This window comes from Hevea brasiliensis, chromosome 1 (genome assembly GCF_030052815.1).
Source record: "Hevea brasiliensis isolate MT/VB/25A 57/8 chromosome 1, ASM3005281v1, whole genome shotgun sequence".
In the NCBI taxonomy this organism is placed as follows: domain Eukaryota; kingdom Viridiplantae; phylum Streptophyta; class Magnoliopsida; order Malpighiales; family Euphorbiaceae; genus Hevea; species Hevea brasiliensis.
In genome coordinates this window covers 12636374-12654034 of record NC_079493.1, presented here as the reverse complement: position 1 = coordinate 12654034, position 17661 = coordinate 12636374, and the positions used below count along the sequence as shown (strand labels likewise).

Genomic DNA, 17661 nt, shown 5'->3' with positions numbered 1-17661 from the left:
TAATAATTAACAAGAAATAAGTCTATATATATTACTATCAGGTTTTGCACCACAGAATGATGTTTTGTAATTAGCTTAATGGCCAACAAGATGATATCACTATTTTGCCATTTAACAGTTAATCTAACATCTATTTTTACCGAACATTTTTGCTTTAATAGTTACATAAATAGCTAATCTCTAATAGTTAATGGCTAGTTAAATAACTGACAGCTAATGAAATAGCTAACAGTTACTAGAATAGTTAATATCGCTAAATAAAGACTAAAACAACTAATACTACTAAATATAACTTAAAACATATTAAAAATAGCATGTTAAATTAAGTAAATACATTTAACACCTATTTATTTGCCTACCTAATTTGAATAAGATATTGTTTAATATATCTGATCAACTTTTTAAATTTTTATAACTTTTATTTTTAATGCATAAAATATTATTTAAATCTAAAATTTGATCAGTAGGATATTTAAATTCACACTCAATTTTTGAAATCTAGCGTAAATTATCAAAATGAGAAAAAAGAATTAAAACATAAATTCGCATAAAGATTTAGGTTTTGAGTGTAATTGCTATAAAAGCTACATGAGATGGAAGCTCTTCCATCCAAATTTGTTCATCAACAGAGAGTAGTGCATTCTTAGCTAAATAGTGAGCAACATATTAGCATGCCTAGAAATATGATCGAATTTACAGAACAAAGCATAGTGAGCTACATGAAGAGCATCGTCAACAAAGAGACCCTGTAAAGGAGATTGAGCAGAGCCTCCATTCAACAGTCTAATTGTGTTGAGGCTGTCTTTTTCCACTTAGAGCCTGTGAAAGCCAGCAGATGGTGTAACACCCCTACATGCATAGTTCTGTGCAAATCATTGTTCTGGTGACCAGTATTAGTCCGGACAATTAAGAAGATTAGAACTATATTGAAGCCATCTAGAAAAGCCCTAAACAAAAATAAATAGCAATTACATGATGGTAAAAAGGAAATAAAGGAAACAAAGCATTATGGGTTCAATGAGCCGGAGGTCACAGCGATGGGTGACCGTACCATGAAGTGACTGCGAGGTCAACTATAACCCTGTTTTTGTACGGGACATTATGACACCGCAGTCCTAGAAAAAAATTGAGAAGCTAGGGGAAAGGTGAAAATCACAGAAAAAGGTGGAGAACCGGATCAAATAATTAGGTCAGGGTTCCGGAAGAAATACTGAATTATTGGCAAACTGGATCAGACCGGCGAGGGTCAAATTAGTCAATTTACCCCTAAAGGTGACCTAACTGTCCAATAAAATCTGAGAAATGAAAATTTTGAAATATAGATTTAAATTAAAGAAGTATGGAAAAAGAAAGGAAAAATAAAAGAAAACAAAAATATAATTATGACATCACACAAATGACATAAGCATGACTTAATAAATAAATTACCATTTAATTGTTTATTTGACCAAGTTAAATAAAAGATAAAAATCAAAAAAATTAAAAGTGAAATTTGGTCTTCTCTCTTTCGTTGTTGCCGTAGCCCCTCTCTCTCTTGTTCCTCTATTCTTTTCCATTTCCACCATGAAAGCTTATTTTTAAGCTTTCTAAACCCTAATTTTAATCATAAATCCCCTAAATCCCTTAGTTAAAAATTGTTATTAAGCCTTGAGAAGAAGATTGGGAGAAAGAAAGTGGAGAAATTGGAGGAGAATTGGAAGATTTGAAAAGCTCAAGCGAGGTAAGTAATTTATTCTTCTTCCTTAGTGAAAATTGATTGAAATTAAGTTAGTTTTGATGGAATTATATGAAGAAAATTGAAAATTTGCATGATTGGAGGGAGGGAGAAATTTCAGTTGGCTTGGCACTTGAGGGGAATTGAAGTGTTCTAATCTAATTAAAGGTGCATTTATGCTTAAATGAGTTAGAATAGTTTATTAGTATACTTCAATTTTATCAATTGTGATAATTAGTGAATTAGGGTTCTTGACCCTTAGGGTTTTGGGGGAAAAATTAGAGAATTTAGTAAATTGATGTACTTTGGCCTAAGTGAGATTTAAAATGGTTAATTGGTGTAATTTAGAATGTGTTTGAATGGTTAAAATTGAAATGGGATTGTGAATGTGTGATGTTCAATTCTGGACAGCTTGACCCTTACCCATTCAAATAGGTATAACTGGAAATTAGTTACTCCAATTGGTGTGAGGCCAATTGAAGATGAAAATTAAGACATAATGCAACAATTTTGGTGAAGAAACCTTGCCCTAAAACTGAACACAAAGTGGTGTAAAATTAGGTCAAATCCGGATAAGGCACACTGCCACTATATAGAAATGACCAAATGAACAGTGATTGTTCATTTGGCCATAACCTGGCCTAGGCAGGTCCAAATGACCTGATTTTTAAACTATTAGAAAGCTACGACATAGTACTACAACTTTCATGAAGAACACAAACCCAAATTCTGCCCATAACCAAATCAATTTGTCACCCAAATTTGGGTTACCAAAACTGCCAGAACCAAATTTGGTACCCAGAATCTGGGTTTGGACCAATCCGGCCAGCCTTAGAAAAATAGTCATAACTTGAGCTACAAAACTCCAAATGGAGTGATTTAAAAAAAGAATTAAAGAAGATACATTAAGGAACAACTTTGATGAAGGAAAGTTGGCCAAAATTCCATTGTAGAAAGACCAATGGAATAGTAGAAACTGTGACCCAAAACTGAAATTTTGGCATTTTACTTAGGTAGTTTGGAAATTTAATTGGCAATCAATGCCAACAAACTTGACACCCAAAATGTGGTATGTGGGTGCAATTAGAGTTAATAAACATATTTAGAAGGAAAAAGTCAATATTTTGACTTGAATAGTGTCATGAATAGTGACACCATACACAAAAATGTAAAGAACCGTAATGAGTAGGATAAGTCTGCAAAGAAATTATTGTAATTAATTATTAGAAATGGATTGAATAGATGCTGAAGCACTTTAAATTTATGTGTTTCAGTTGGAAAGGAATCTTCGAAAAAGAAACGAAAATTTGAGTAAATTGAGTTAACAAAAGAGGTTTGTGCACAACTAGTTTTAAATTGTTCATGTTTTGCATATTTTATTTGATTAAATGATTTTAGTTTCTTTATGTATTATGTTTATCAATTATTGAATTTATTTCAATGACTATTGAAATGAGTTATGGTATGAATGAGTTTAGTTTTGGAAAATGAAATTAATTATGATTTTATTTTGTTATGAATTGAATGAAACTAGCTTCGGAAAAATTTTGATTGAAATACGTTTACATGGTTTACATGGAAAATTTGATTTGAAAAATGGTTTATACATAACGTGGGAAATGGATTAAATATGTTTTGAATTGTGATGGGCATAAAAAAAATTATTGGATATTGGAATTGACTTTGAATTTAATTGTATTGTGATTTATGCTCACAAAAAGGACAAAAAGATTCATGGTGTGTTTTATATCTCACTATAGATGCTTGACTAGGTTATTACCCGTCCCTCATTTGTTGAGGAGACACTGGAGTTAGCTTTGTTTTAATTACCATGGTACGTGCACATGCTTAGATTCTCCTCTTATTAGAGGTTAGATCTAAGTTTCTCATGGCCCTTTCGGAAGTTACATTGTTGTGGTGTTGTAATGTGCACGATGATTGGATCTCCTCGATCATAGGGAGTTAGAATCACGATTCGACCTCCCCGACCATAGGGAGTTAGAATCGCTTTGAAGATGGCCCTTACGAATTAGTCCGGCATAGTTAGTGAGATAAAGAATGGTTTTGAAAATTGAGAAATGGTGATTTTAAACTGTTATTTGAGTAAAATTGATTTGAAAGAGACTATTTGTTTTGTAATAACTATTTTCATAGTTGATGGAATTGTTTCAAATGACCAAATACGATTGGAAAAATTTTAATTATTGACTAAAGTCACTTAATTATTTGATTTGTACCATTGAAAATATTGACTTGATTTTATGATTTTTGAAGAAATGAATATTTTCAATTTTTGTTCTGAATTGTCACCGTATATATATTGTTTATATATACTTTAAATTATAGTTGTGCACCACTGAGTTCACCACTCAGTGATAGTTTTGTATGCTGTCACAGGTGAAAGGACTATAGAGCAGCCGAGTAAGATTTCTTGAAGACTCATTGGGATTAGCTCCGGATATATCATAGGTATACCCTTGTACGTTAGATTTTGATGTATACATGTAATTATATGTATGTAATTTATTTGAGCAATTGTACAAAAACTCTTATAAAATATTTTGGTATGTAATTAAATGCAAATTATTGTAATATAAATTTGATATTTTTATTTATCTGTATAATTTTGTAATATTAATTTTATTACCTTAATGAATGTAATATTCAAAATTCTTTCTGAGTTTGGTAATGAATGAATTGTTTCCTCTATGATGACTTTGACTTAAAAATTGAATTGAGTTGCTTGTATTGACTTGGGAGATGAAATTGAGTTTATTAGAGATGTGGTTGAGAAAACATATTGGATGTAACATCCTCACTTTAGCTAGTTCGTACAGTCTACTGTTCTGGTGACCAGTGTCGGTCCGGACAGCTAGAACGTCCGGAAAATATTTAAACTAAAGTGAGGAACCATACTTAACTCAAATATTAATAAGAAAAATTTAGGAAAAATTTTAAAAATAAAATACAACCAAGTTAAATGAGCCGGTGCCCTAGCGATGGGTAACCTAGTGAAAAGTTGCGGTTCTCGCAACTAGGAGCCCTAGACCCGGGAAAAAAATTATAAAATAATTTTTGGGACTCTAGAGAAGGGTCATTGAGGTTCTTATGGCATTAGAATGCCAAGAAAATGCTTAGAAAAATTTTTCAATCAGTACAAACAATTTTGGCCCGTTAAGCTAAACGGACGGCATTTTGGTCATTTTGTCTTTAGAGATGATTTTTGGCCAACTTGTCCAGTTAAATAAATAATTTATATAACATAAAATATGAATAAATTTTTTTAAAAATTAAATTGCAATTAAATAGACAAGAAAAGGAGAGAAAATGAAAGAAAATGGACTTATGACATCATAATGATGTCATTAAAGTTCTCCCAACCAACTCAATGTTGACACATGGCATAACTTTATTTAAAAGAGACAAAATGGGCTGAAAATTGAAAAAAAAAATCAGAACTTCATCTTCTTCTTTCTTCTTTGCCGTGAACCTCCACCATAGGTACCCATTTGCAAGCTTTTCAAAGCTTGATTTTACTAACTTCTACCCAACAAAACCCTAACCTAGCAACACAAAAAAGTGTTCTTACACCTTGGAGATTCTTTTGGAAGCAAAAATAAAAGGAAAAAAAAGAAAACCTAGCAAGTGGGAAACTTCACTCCATTGAGGTTAGTGACCTAACCTTAGTTTTTACCTTAATTTCATGTTAAGGACCATGTATGAGTATGAATTACAAAGGAAATTTGTTAAATACTACTTGTATGCCATCCCTTATTTTCGGCAGCCATGGTTAGGATTTGATTGTGATGAGTTTAATGAAGTTAAAAGGTTATTATGGCTGCCCTTAATGTGTATCTCATAAGTGAACTGATAAATGCAATGATAATACATGGTTTTGTAATGTTGAGTTAGGGTTTGGGGTGGAAAAATGAGGCTTTGACCATGTGATGATAGAATTAGGTTTTAATGGTCAATTAGTGACCATTTGGTATTGTTTGAATAAAAAATGAAGTGCATTGTGTAGTGGGATTGGAGCTTAGTGTGGCTGCCCTTAGTGACCTGCAAAATTGGACATGAGTCCAGCAGGTTTGGGTAGCAATAACTTGAATTATAGAGGTCCAATTGGTGCAAGTCCAATTGGACATGAAACTAGACACATAATGGCACAACTTTGGTGAAGAAACCATACCCAGAAAACCAAACCAAGTTGACCAAAAGTTTGCCCTAATCCGGGAGACCTGCATTCTGCCTGGGCAAAATGACCAAATGAACAGTGTTTGGTCATTTGGCCATAACTCAGTGTAGAAATGTCCAATTGACCTGAAATTTTACCAGCAATAATCTAAGATATAGATCTACAAATTTAATGAAGAAACATAACCCAAATTATGACCAGAACATATTCAAAAAGTGAGTTGCAGTCACTGTTCCTAACACTGTAGATTTGGTCAGTCCAGAAATTCTGGAAAAACTTTCAATCCGGCCAGTTGTGGTTTTTGGGCCATAACTTGAGATACAAAACTCCAAATGGAGTGATTCAAAAAAAGAAATGCAACCAGACAAAATAAGGAACAACTTTCATGTTGATCATTTTACCAAATTCCCACTGCAAAAGTGACTAATGTAATAGTAAAGACAAAGCATGAAAATTGAAAATTCTATCCAATTAACATTAAGTTTAGAAATGGTATTGGCAATCAATACCAACAAATTTAGAATGTAAAATGTGGTATGTTGGGAGTATTAAAACCAATATACCTATTGCCTATGCAAAAGTCAAAATTTTTGTTAACTAATGAATAGAATAGTAACACTAAAACTTGAATTGCAAAAATTGTGAAACTTAAAAGTGTAAAATGCCCTAGTATACCTAGCAAGACTGGTTTGGATAGGTTGGCATGCCAATAGGGTTCTGTTAGCAGCACTGCACATGGCATTATGCCATTCTGTGATTTCATGGCTTTTAGCCATTCTGACATTGTGTTGAGACTTGGCCTTGTGCCTAATGTTATTACAGCTTATTAGCTATTCTGTTGCACACCTGGAGACACAATGTGACCGATGGTGTGATGGCCGAGGTACTTAGTACCCAATACCGGTTTACCCGTTTATCCAGTCCAGTCAACTAGTATGGTTTACTCGGGCAATGATAATCAACCTTACTAAATTTTAATCGAATAATATTGCAAATAAGATCAGAAATTAAGTCTACCAAAAAATGTAAACATACATTCTGCATACTTATTTTTATTATATTTTATTTTATTTTATATTGTCATCACTAAGCAGAATTGCTTAGCGCGTCACTTTTGCCACGCGCAAGTACTGGAGACCTAGCTGGGGAGCCCAGCAGACATCAGACCGGGTGAGTCTTCAGATTTGCATCCGGAGTCTAGAGTCACCTCACATCTGCAGTGCATATGGTAGGACATTAGGATTTCGGGGTAGCAATTTGTGTTTTGCATTTTGTATTAATTTTGGTTTGTAACTATAAACTCTTGAAATTATGTAACAATGTAAATATATGAAATTTCATGTTATTGAAATTTTCTGTATAATGTATGTGGATAAATGAAATGTTGAGAAATATTTATAAATGTGCTTCCAGTAATGAAGTGAAAAGAAAAATTTCTGAAAATAGTGTTGTGATTTGAGATTGAGATTTTGAGATTGACTTGAAATGTGTATAATGGAGTTTGGATTTGGAAATTATATTGGAAGTGTTTTTAAACAGGTTCAGAAGAACTGTTTTTCTAATTTATAGCCAGCACTCTGTCGGATTTTCTATAAAATTTGCGGACAAATTCGGATTTATCAAAAATTGTAAATAAATAAATTAAAAGGGATAAATTGTAATTGAAACATGAATTGGTGCTCCGGCACACTGAGTGGCATAACTTGCTCGGCTACACTGTAGACGGGTAAGGGGTGTCACATTTAGTGGTATCAGAGCATCGGTTTAGGCGTTTCTGGGCCTAGATAGAGTGCATGCCATTGCATTGCACTTGTAAGTGTTAAGGTGACACTGATGCAGATCTGTTTGTTTTCTTATTTTGAATAGGATATGGATCCTGCTTCGCAAAGAGTAGTTGATGAAGAGGTGGAGAGTCGTGCTCCACCAAGGGCTGAATCTGGGAGCAGGGGAGAATCTGCTCCACCAGCAGCTGAGGCACCTGCCGAACCTCAGTTTGCGCTATTTCAGCAAATGACCGAATTCTATCGACAAATGATGGGGGCAATTCCACCACCACAACCACAGCCACAACCTCCACCAGTACCACAGAAGTCCCATCTGGAGAAACTGCGAAAACATGGGGCTGTGGACTTCTTTGGGAAGAGGGAGGATGATCCCATGACCGCAGAAAACTGGTTGGATAGAACCATCAGAGTGCTGAAACAGCTTAACTGCACCCCCGAGCAAAACCTGGAGGGTGCTGTGTCCCTACTTCAGGATGATGCATATCAGTGGTGGGACACAGTAACCAGTGAGGTGCAACCGGAACGGATTACCTGGGAATTCTTCCTTACAAAGTTCAGGAAGAAATATGTTAGCAAAGTGTACCTAGAAGAGCGAAGAAGATAATTTATCAGTCTAAGACAGAGGCAATTGTCAGTGGTTGAGTATGAGTGTGAGTTTGTCAGACTGAGTAGATATGGGAGGGAGATAGTCCCTACAGAGGCAGAGAGGTGCAGAAGGTTTGAAGAAGGGCTCAATGACAATATCAAAGTTATGATAGCAGCATTCGAGATCACATATTTTGCTAAACTAGTTGATGCTGCATCAAAAGTGGAAAGGGTTCGAATAAATGAACAAAATAGGAAAGATAGGCAGCGTAAGAGGGAATTTGGACCAGGACAGTCAAGTATGCCGACTGATAGTAAGAAGTTTAAAGGTTCTGGTTCACAAGATCAGACACAGGGCCACAGAGGCCATATTGGAATATCTATAGCTAGCTCCCCGGGCACAATAACAAGGGGATCAGCCCCAGTGCCTGAATGTATGCATTGTGGTAGGAGACACAGAGAGGAGTGTCGACTGTTAACTGGAGAGTGTTTCAAGTGTGGGACTACGGATCATTTCATAAGAGATTGCCCTCAGAGGAGTGGTTCAATAGCTCCAATACAAGTTGATAGACCTTCCCCTACAGTTCAAAGGGGTAAAAGATCGGGTAGAGCAGAAACGACTGACATTTCACAGAAGATTGTTTCTGAGACAGTTGAAAAGCCCGAAGTCAGGGTGGCACCACAAGTATATGCTATGGAAGCTCAGGAAGAGCCAAACCTAGACACTGATGAGGCGATACAAGGAAGTGAAGAAACAAGGAGGTAGCAACTCCCCGATTACTTAAGTCAGGTAAATTTCGAGGATGAAATTTTTATTAGAGGGGAAGAGTTGTAACATCCTCACTTTAGCTAGTCCGTACAGTCTACTGTTCCGGTGACCAGTGTCTGTCCGGACAGCTAGAACATCCGAAAAAATATTTAAACTAAAGTGAGGAACCATAATTAACTCAAATATTAATAAGAAAAATTTTAGAAATAAAATACAACCAAGTTAAATGACCCGATGCCCTAGCGATGGGTAACCTAGTGAGAAGTTGCGGTTCTCGCAACTAGGAGCCCTATACCCTGGGAAAAATTATAAAATAATTTTTTGGACTCCAGAGAAGGGTCATTGAGGTTTTTATGGCATTAGAATGCCAAAGAAATGCTTAGAAAATTTTTTCAATCGGTACAGACAATTTTGGCTCGTTAAGCCAAACGGAGGGCATTTTGGTCATTTCGTCTTCAGAGATGATTTTTGGCTAACTTATCCAGTTAAATAAATAATTTATATAACATAAAATATGAATAAATATTGTTAAAAATTTAATTACAATTAAATAGACAAGAAAATGAGAGAAAATGAAAGAAAATGGACTTACGACATCATAATGATGTCATTAAAGTTCTCCCAACCAACCCAATGTTGACTCATGACATAACTTTATTTAAAAAAGACAAAATGGGCTGAAAATTGAAAAAAAACCAGAACTTCATCTTCTTCTTTCTTCTTTGCCGTGAAACTCCACCATAGGTATCCATTTGCAAGCTTTTCAAAGCTTGATTTTACTAACTTCTACCCAACAAAACCCTAACCTAGCAACACAAAAAAGTGTTCTTACACCTTGGAGATTCTTTTGGGAGCAAAAAGAAAAGGAAAGAAACAAAACCTAGCAAGTGGGAAACTTCAATCCATTGAGGTTAGTGACCTAACCTTAGTTTTTACCTTAATTTCATGTTAAGGACCATGTATGAGTATGAATTACAAAGGAAATTTGTTAAATACTACTTGTATGCCATCCCTTATTTTCAGCAGCCATGGTTAGGGTTTGATTGTGATGAGTTTAATGATGTTAAAAGGTTATTATGGCTGCCCTTAATGTGTATCTCACAAGTGAACTGATAAATGCAATGATAATGCATGGTTTTGTAATGTTGAGTTAGGGTTTGGGGTGGAAAAATGAGGCTTTGACCATGTGATAATAGAAGTAGGTTTTAATGGTCAATTAGTGACCATTTGGTATTGTTTGAATAAAAAATAAAGTGCATTGTGTAGTGGGATTGAAGCTTGGTGTGGCTGCCCTTGGTGACCTGCAGAATTGGACATGAGTCCAGCAGGTTTGGGCAGCAATAACTTGAATTATAGAGGTCCAATTGGTGCAAGTCCAATTGGATATGAAACTAGACACATAATGGCACAACTTTGGTGAAGAAACCATGCCTAGAAAACCAAACCAAGTTGACCAAAAGTTTGCCCTAATCCAGGTGACCTGCATTCTGCCTGGGCAAAATGACCAAATGAATAGTGTTTGGTCATTTGGCCATAACTCAGTGTAGAAAGGTCCAATTAAACTGAAATTTTACCAGCGACAAGCTGAGATATAGATCTACAACTTTCATGAAGAAACCTAACCCAAATTATGACCAAAACATATTCAAAAAGTGAGTTGCAGTCACTATTCCTAACACTGTAGATTTGGTCAGTCCAGAAATTCTGGAAAAACTTTCAATCCGGCCAGTTGTGGTTTTTGGGCCATAACTTGAGCTAAAAAACTCCAAATGGAGTGATTCAAAAAAAGAAATGCAACTAGACAAAATAAGGAACAACTTTCATGTTGATCATTTTGCCAAATTCCCACTACAAAAGTGACTAATGGAACAGTAAAGACAAAGCATGAAAACTGAAAATTCTATCCAATTAACATTAAGTTTAGAAATGGTAATGGCAATCAATGCCAACAAATTTAGAGTGTAAAATGTGGTATGTTGGGAGTATTAAAACCAATGTACCTATTGCCTATGCAAAAGTCAACATTTTTGTTAACTAATGAATGGAATAGTAACACTAAAACTTGAATTGCAAAAATTGTAAAACTTAAAAGTGTAAAATGCCCTAGTATACCTAGCAAGATTGGTTTGGATAGATTGGCATGCCAATAGGGTTCTGTTAGCAGCACTGCACATGGCATTATGTCATTCTGTGATTTCATGGCTTTTAGCCATTCTGACATTGTGTTGAGACTTGGCCTTGTGCCTAATGTTATTACAGCTTATTAGCTGTTCTGTTGCACACCGGGAGACACAATGTCGATGGTGTGATGGCCGAGGTACTTATTACCCAGTGCCGGTTTACCCGTTTATCCAGTCCAGTCAACTAGTATGGTTTACTCGGGCAATGATAATCAACCTTACTAAATTTTAATCGAATAATATTGCAAATAATATAAGAAATTAAGTCTACCAAAAAATGTAAACATACATTCTGCATACTTATTTTTTTTATATTTTATTTTATTTTATATTGTCACCACTAAGCAGAATTGCTTAGCGCGTCGCTTTTGCCACGTGCAGGTATTGGAGACCTAGCTGAGGAGCCCAGCAGACATCAGACCGGGTGAGTCTTCAGATTTGCATCCGGAGTCCAGAGTCACCTCACATCTGCAGTGCATATGGTAGGACATTAGGATTTCAGGGTAGTAATTTGTATTTTGCATTTTGTATTAATTTTTGTTTGTAACTATAAACTCTTGAAATTATGTAACAATGTAAATATATGAAATTTCATGTTATTGAAATTTTCTGTATAATGTATGTGGATAAATGAAATGTTGAGAAATATTTATGAATGTGCTTCCAATAATGAAGTGAAAAGAAAATTTTCTAAAAATAGTGTTGTGATTTGAGATTGAGATTTTGAGATTGACTTGAAATGCGTATAATGGAGTTTGGATTTGGAAATTATATTGGAAGTGTTTTTAAACAGGTTCAGAAGAACTGTTTTTCCAATTTATAGCCGGCACTCTGCTGAATTTTCTATAAAATTTGCGGACAAATTCGGATTTATCAAAAATTGTAAATAAATAAATTAAAAGGGATAAATTAAAATTGAAACATGAATTGGTGCTCCATCACACTGAGTGGCATAACTTGCTCGGCTACACTGTAGACGGATAAGGAGTGTCACATTGGAAGTGTTTTTCTTTTCAGGTTTTGAAGAACTGTTTTCTCAAAATACAGCCGGCACTCTACCGAAATTTTAAAAAATTTTCGTAACATCGTATTTTAATCGAGGATTTGATCCATGACCAAAATTTCAATTAAAGGCTTTTTGATAAATATTCAACGCTTCTACCACTATAAAAATGATCAGAAATTATTTTAAAATCCCTTGTAGTATATTTAATGGGTTACCGGTAGGTGAAGTACGATAATTCATTAGGTGTATTACGGGAGCATATTATGCCTTACGGAGGGGTAAGGTGTGACAGATAGTTGCTTCAATCCCATATATATACTTCACTGCTTAAGCTTTCTACCATGCTTGAGTCCCGTGAAGCCTGGAAACTCTTACCTAAGGCGATCACTCATGTTGAATTGCCTGAGAATTAACGTGTTAACGAGAAAAGAGCTCAAAATAGAAGTGCGAAGAAAATAAAAGAGAAGAAGAAAGAAGAGAGAATGCCTCCCTTTGATGCAGTTTGTAATGGATACTTAAATAGATTAGATTATGCATTCTTGGAGTTAAATGTTAACTTTTGAAGGAGGCATAGGTTAATAATTTCCCTATATAAAGGTTAAAATTTATAAAGGTAACATTCTCCAAGTAAAAATATGTTATTCTAAATTTAAAAAAAAAAAGTCTAAAGAGTTTTAGACTAGAAAACAAAAAAAAGGATTCCTTGTTAGGAATTTAAAACCTATTAAAATTCTAAATTTTTTAGAAAAAATAATGGTAAAATGTTCAATTTACCCCATGTACTTATTGGAGAAATTTAATTTAGCTAATTTTTAATTTTTTATCTAATTTAACTCAAAATTTTCAATTTAGGCTCAATTTAGCCCCAAAATTAAAATTTATAAGATAAATTTCTTGATTTTGAAATTAAATTTCTTGATTTTTTTATTTAAAACTAAAAATTTAGAAGCTTAATTTATTGATTTTTTTAAAATTTTAAGCTAAATTTAACTTAAATGGAAACTTTTAAATTAAATTAGATAAAAAGTTAAAAATAAATTAATTAATAGAGTGGTATAATTGAGCTTTAATAGAAAAATTAATAGCATTTATGTTGCCGAAAATTTGTGATGCCCAAAAAAAATCATGTTCTCTCTTATACAGAAGCATTACTTCTGCATTGGACGATTCTATTTTAGCATGCCATACAATGTCGTTACAATCGCATGTCCTGTATTTTGAATTTGGATATATATATATATATATATCCGAAGAATTTGGATCATTGCTAAATGCTTTTCAAATTTTAGTTTCTTCTTTTAATAAAATTGTATTTTGAATTATAACAAAAACTTAATTAAATAGGATTTAAATTAATGTAGGATTAAGAATTTTATATAAATTTTAAAATTAATTTAAATAATAAAAATTTAAAATAAATTAATTTTTAATAGTCAATTAATGTAATAATAATTATCATGAGTATTTTTATCAATTAAAATGTTTTTCCACCTTCCCACTTTTATATATATTATTTTTGAAGCATGTGTATCAAATAATTTATAACTACTACATACTTTTATTTACATAAATAAATGAAATCTAATCATAAAAAAAAATAAAATTCTTGTATAAATAAATTAGAATTTATTTTAATTTATTGACTAATAATTTTTTTTTAAAAATATGATCTTATAAAAAAAATAAAATAATAGTAAAAATAATCATAATACTTTATTATTTAAAATTTTCTACTAAATAAATTTGTTCATCTTATCACATACTTCTTTTTCAAATATTTTACATTTAATTTATTATTAATTATAATACTAATAATTATATTATTAAAAATTGATTAAAAGTAGTTACAAGTTATCATAATTTTGAAAATCTTAGAATTTACAACTGTTCATATATAATATGGATAAGAAAATCCAATAGCAAACATATTAGAATCGATTAAGCAAATTTTCGGTAAAAATTTTATTTTTATATCATTTTTCAATATATACTAATAAAAATATAAATTAAATAATTAAAAAAAAGAAAAGAACAATTTTTTTAATCATTCAATATATGAGAAATTCCTTAAAAAAAATAGAAAACCTGAGATTTGATTTATAAATCTCTTCAAATGAAGTGTGTTTTTATTATTTTTAATTTATTTTTTAATTTTTATCTAAAATATAAAGTTGTTCGATTTATTTAATTTTGTGAAGTAATTATAAAAATTATATTAGAATTTCATTAAAAAATATAAAATAATTTGAGAAATATTTTGTATGAGTAACGTATTTTTTTTAACCATATAATTGATGGGCACATTGATAAATCTATTCATACATAATACATTTTTATTATTTTTATTCGTAAATATTTCTAAATTTTTACAAAAATATAAAAATACTCATTTTATTTTAATGCTATCTTTCGATAAATTTAATCTTATGAATTTGGATTTAAACTAAAAATATAATTCATATATTCTAAAGATTTAAAATAATTACTTATACCTTATTATTTCAAATCCATCCTACTACAATTAAATGTCTTAGCTGTATATGATTAACCAAATAAAAGATTTTTAAATTTAAAAATTTCAAATTCTAAATTTTAAATTAAATATTTGAAATCTAAATTTTAAATTTAAATCCTAAAATCTAAACGCAACCTAAATTTATTCTCCATAGTATAAAATAGCTTATAAAAAAGTTGATAATTTATGAATAATCATTATTTTTATTAAATATAGAATTAACATATAATAATTTTTTTTATTATACACTAAAATAAAGTCAAAAGAAAAAATAAATCGGAAGAATAGGATTTTTTTAGTGATTGAAGACTTATTAAAAATATAAGTAGATATTTAAATATATATATATATATATATATTATAAGTAGATAGGTATAGTCCTCTTTTATAATTGTATCTATCAAAATTTATAGAAAATAGGTATAGTCCTCTTTTATATTATTTTATTATAATTTTCTATAAATTTTGATAGATACAATTATAAAAGAGGACTATACCTATTTTCTATAAATTTTGATAGATACAATTATAAAAGAGGACTATACCTATCTACTTATAATATATATATATATATATATATATATATATATATATATATATATATATATAAATTTAAATTTAATAATAATTTTAGTCTTATCGTTTTTACTACCATTTTTCTTTTTATGGAAGATATGTTAATTTAATTGTATTAAACTTTTTAAATTTGCATTGTTAATTTAATTAATTATATTCTATAAAATACAAATAAAAATTTATAATATTTTTTTTTGAGATAATAAAAAATTCATAATAATAGTATGCATATAGAGTTCCTATTACATTAGTATTCATAATTAAATTAAACTTCATCTCTCATTTATATATATATTAGTATAGACAGATTCCTTTTTGGATTTGGATTTGCATTTAACAACTAAATATAAGAGTCCCCGTCCTTGTTATCCAGTGTGTTTTGGTTACAAAACGATGGACCAAAGATACATCCAAGAAAGCAAGGAAGGTGGTGAACAAGGAGAAAGCAAGCTCTATCACCGACCTTGCTCAGTATTTCCTGATGATATCTTGAGGCTTATATTTTCAAGACTTGATTGGGTCGACAGAATCCATATGCGTACGGTTTGCAAGGATTGGCGACGACTCATGAACGAAATTCCTTATCAACTTCAGGGTAAGCTGCCATGGTTATTGACTTATGGTACTCGTGAAATGGAATATCTTTCTCTTTGCAAACTCACAGACCCAGTTTCTAGAAAAACTTACAGTGTTAAAGTCTCTAATAAGCGAAGAAAACGTTTTCTTTATGCAATCTCTTGCGCTTCAAAATTCGGTTGGGTGCTTTTCTCTCGACGAGTCCCTAATCATGGTTGTAGAAGGCATAGCCTCTGGTGGTTTTCTGCGTATTGTCCTTTTAATAACAAAATCATCAAGCTACCTAGGTGGTATGGTGATTCTCATGATGGAGCAACGTTTTCCATTGATCCAACATCCCCAGATTGTATTTTCTTCATATTCAAGATTAAAGACGATCGATCGATGAAAGCCCTCATTAGTATATGTCGCATTGGTGACAAGAAGTGGAGGAAGTTGAAATTTCCTGTTCCTGGAGAATTTAAAAATGCTATTTATCCATGGCAAAACTGGGAAGTCGCATACGTAAATGGGGGGTTCTATACAGTTTCAGCAACTGGCCTAGTAGGTGTGTTTGATGTCAAGCTCCAGGAATGGAAATTGCTAACAAGCAGCAGCCAATTTGGAAATGCTCACAGATGTTACCCTATTGTTTCCCAGGAACAACTATTCATGGTAGGCAATGTCCAGTTAGATTCTAGTTGGATGGTGTGGAGGTTTGATACGGTGCAAAAGCAATGGGTGGAGGAAGAGAAATGCAATTGGAAAAATCGAGTGATATTTCTTGGATGCACAACATTCATTGCTGAAGCAGTGGGAGAATTGAGCACACATGCTAGCATTTACAAATGTTATATACCAAATTACTCTTCTTCCTTGAGCTCTGAGTTCTATTTCAACCATAGTCTTTATGGGAAGGTCATATCAAAACCCATTTTTGGGAGAACTTGGATTCAGCCTCCTATGTTTTTGGATCACAAAAAGGATAATACTAGTGCAAGTAGTATAGAGGACTAATTGTCGACTGTTTTCCTTGGCTCTACTCATTTGATATTTAGATGTTCATCCGAGGAATGTTGTTCTCTAGTTAATTATTGTTCAATGCTAATGCTAGATTTTTTTTTTCCTTATTATGCCTTTCAAAATGAACAAGATGTTTATAAGCAGCACAGAAAAGTAGCTTAACTGAAAAAAATTAATGAATGGAAAAATTATCAGCGTTTGACCTTCGGACCGCTACAGAGGTCTCATCAAACACAGGCCTCATGAATCTGTCGTCGAATTTTCTCCACAGGTAGTAAACAGTTGTTGTGGGTTGAGTTGTTAGCAACCTTATTCTACTTGCCTTAGGGGCTTTTTGATTGTTGCCCTGCTCGCTTGAGTCACCATTTTCAAAGAAAAGTTGCCTTAGGTCTTCCAGACTTGGAACACCAGTTGCATCTGAAACAATTGGTTTTTTTATTTCTTAACAGCACTGCTTCAATAAGAGGTTTTGTCACACAGCCACATAGTTGTTCCGAAAACAGAAATGTCATATGCATGTGCTAGTACAATGTTGTGCTAATAACCAAGATGGATGCAATTCAAATATAATTCTTGATATTATGATTCAATGAAGACCTTTTTGAAATATTGATTTTCTGACTAAAATTTTACTTGTTAAATTGGCCCTATGTGCCATTGATGAAGTGCAGAGCTCTTAAAACTACCTCTTAGTGCAGAACAAAGACAAGAATTTAAAGATAGAATAATCTAAGACCATTTTAGTATGGCGTAATCAAA

The 17661-nt window shown here is 32.3% G+C and overlaps 1 protein-coding gene across 1 annotated transcript; it reads left to right on the top strand.

The window, feature by feature from the left end:
• The first annotated feature begins 15717 nt into the window (after positions 1 to 15717).
• On the top strand, positions 15718 to 16896 carry LOC110642665 (F-box protein At1g49360-like). The gene has a single exon (XM_021794772.2). The coding sequence runs from the start codon at positions 15718 to 15720 to the stop codon at positions 16894 to 16896; it is 1179 nt and encodes a 392-aa protein (XP_021650464.2).
• The last annotated feature ends 765 nt before the right edge of the window (positions 16897 to 17661 follow it).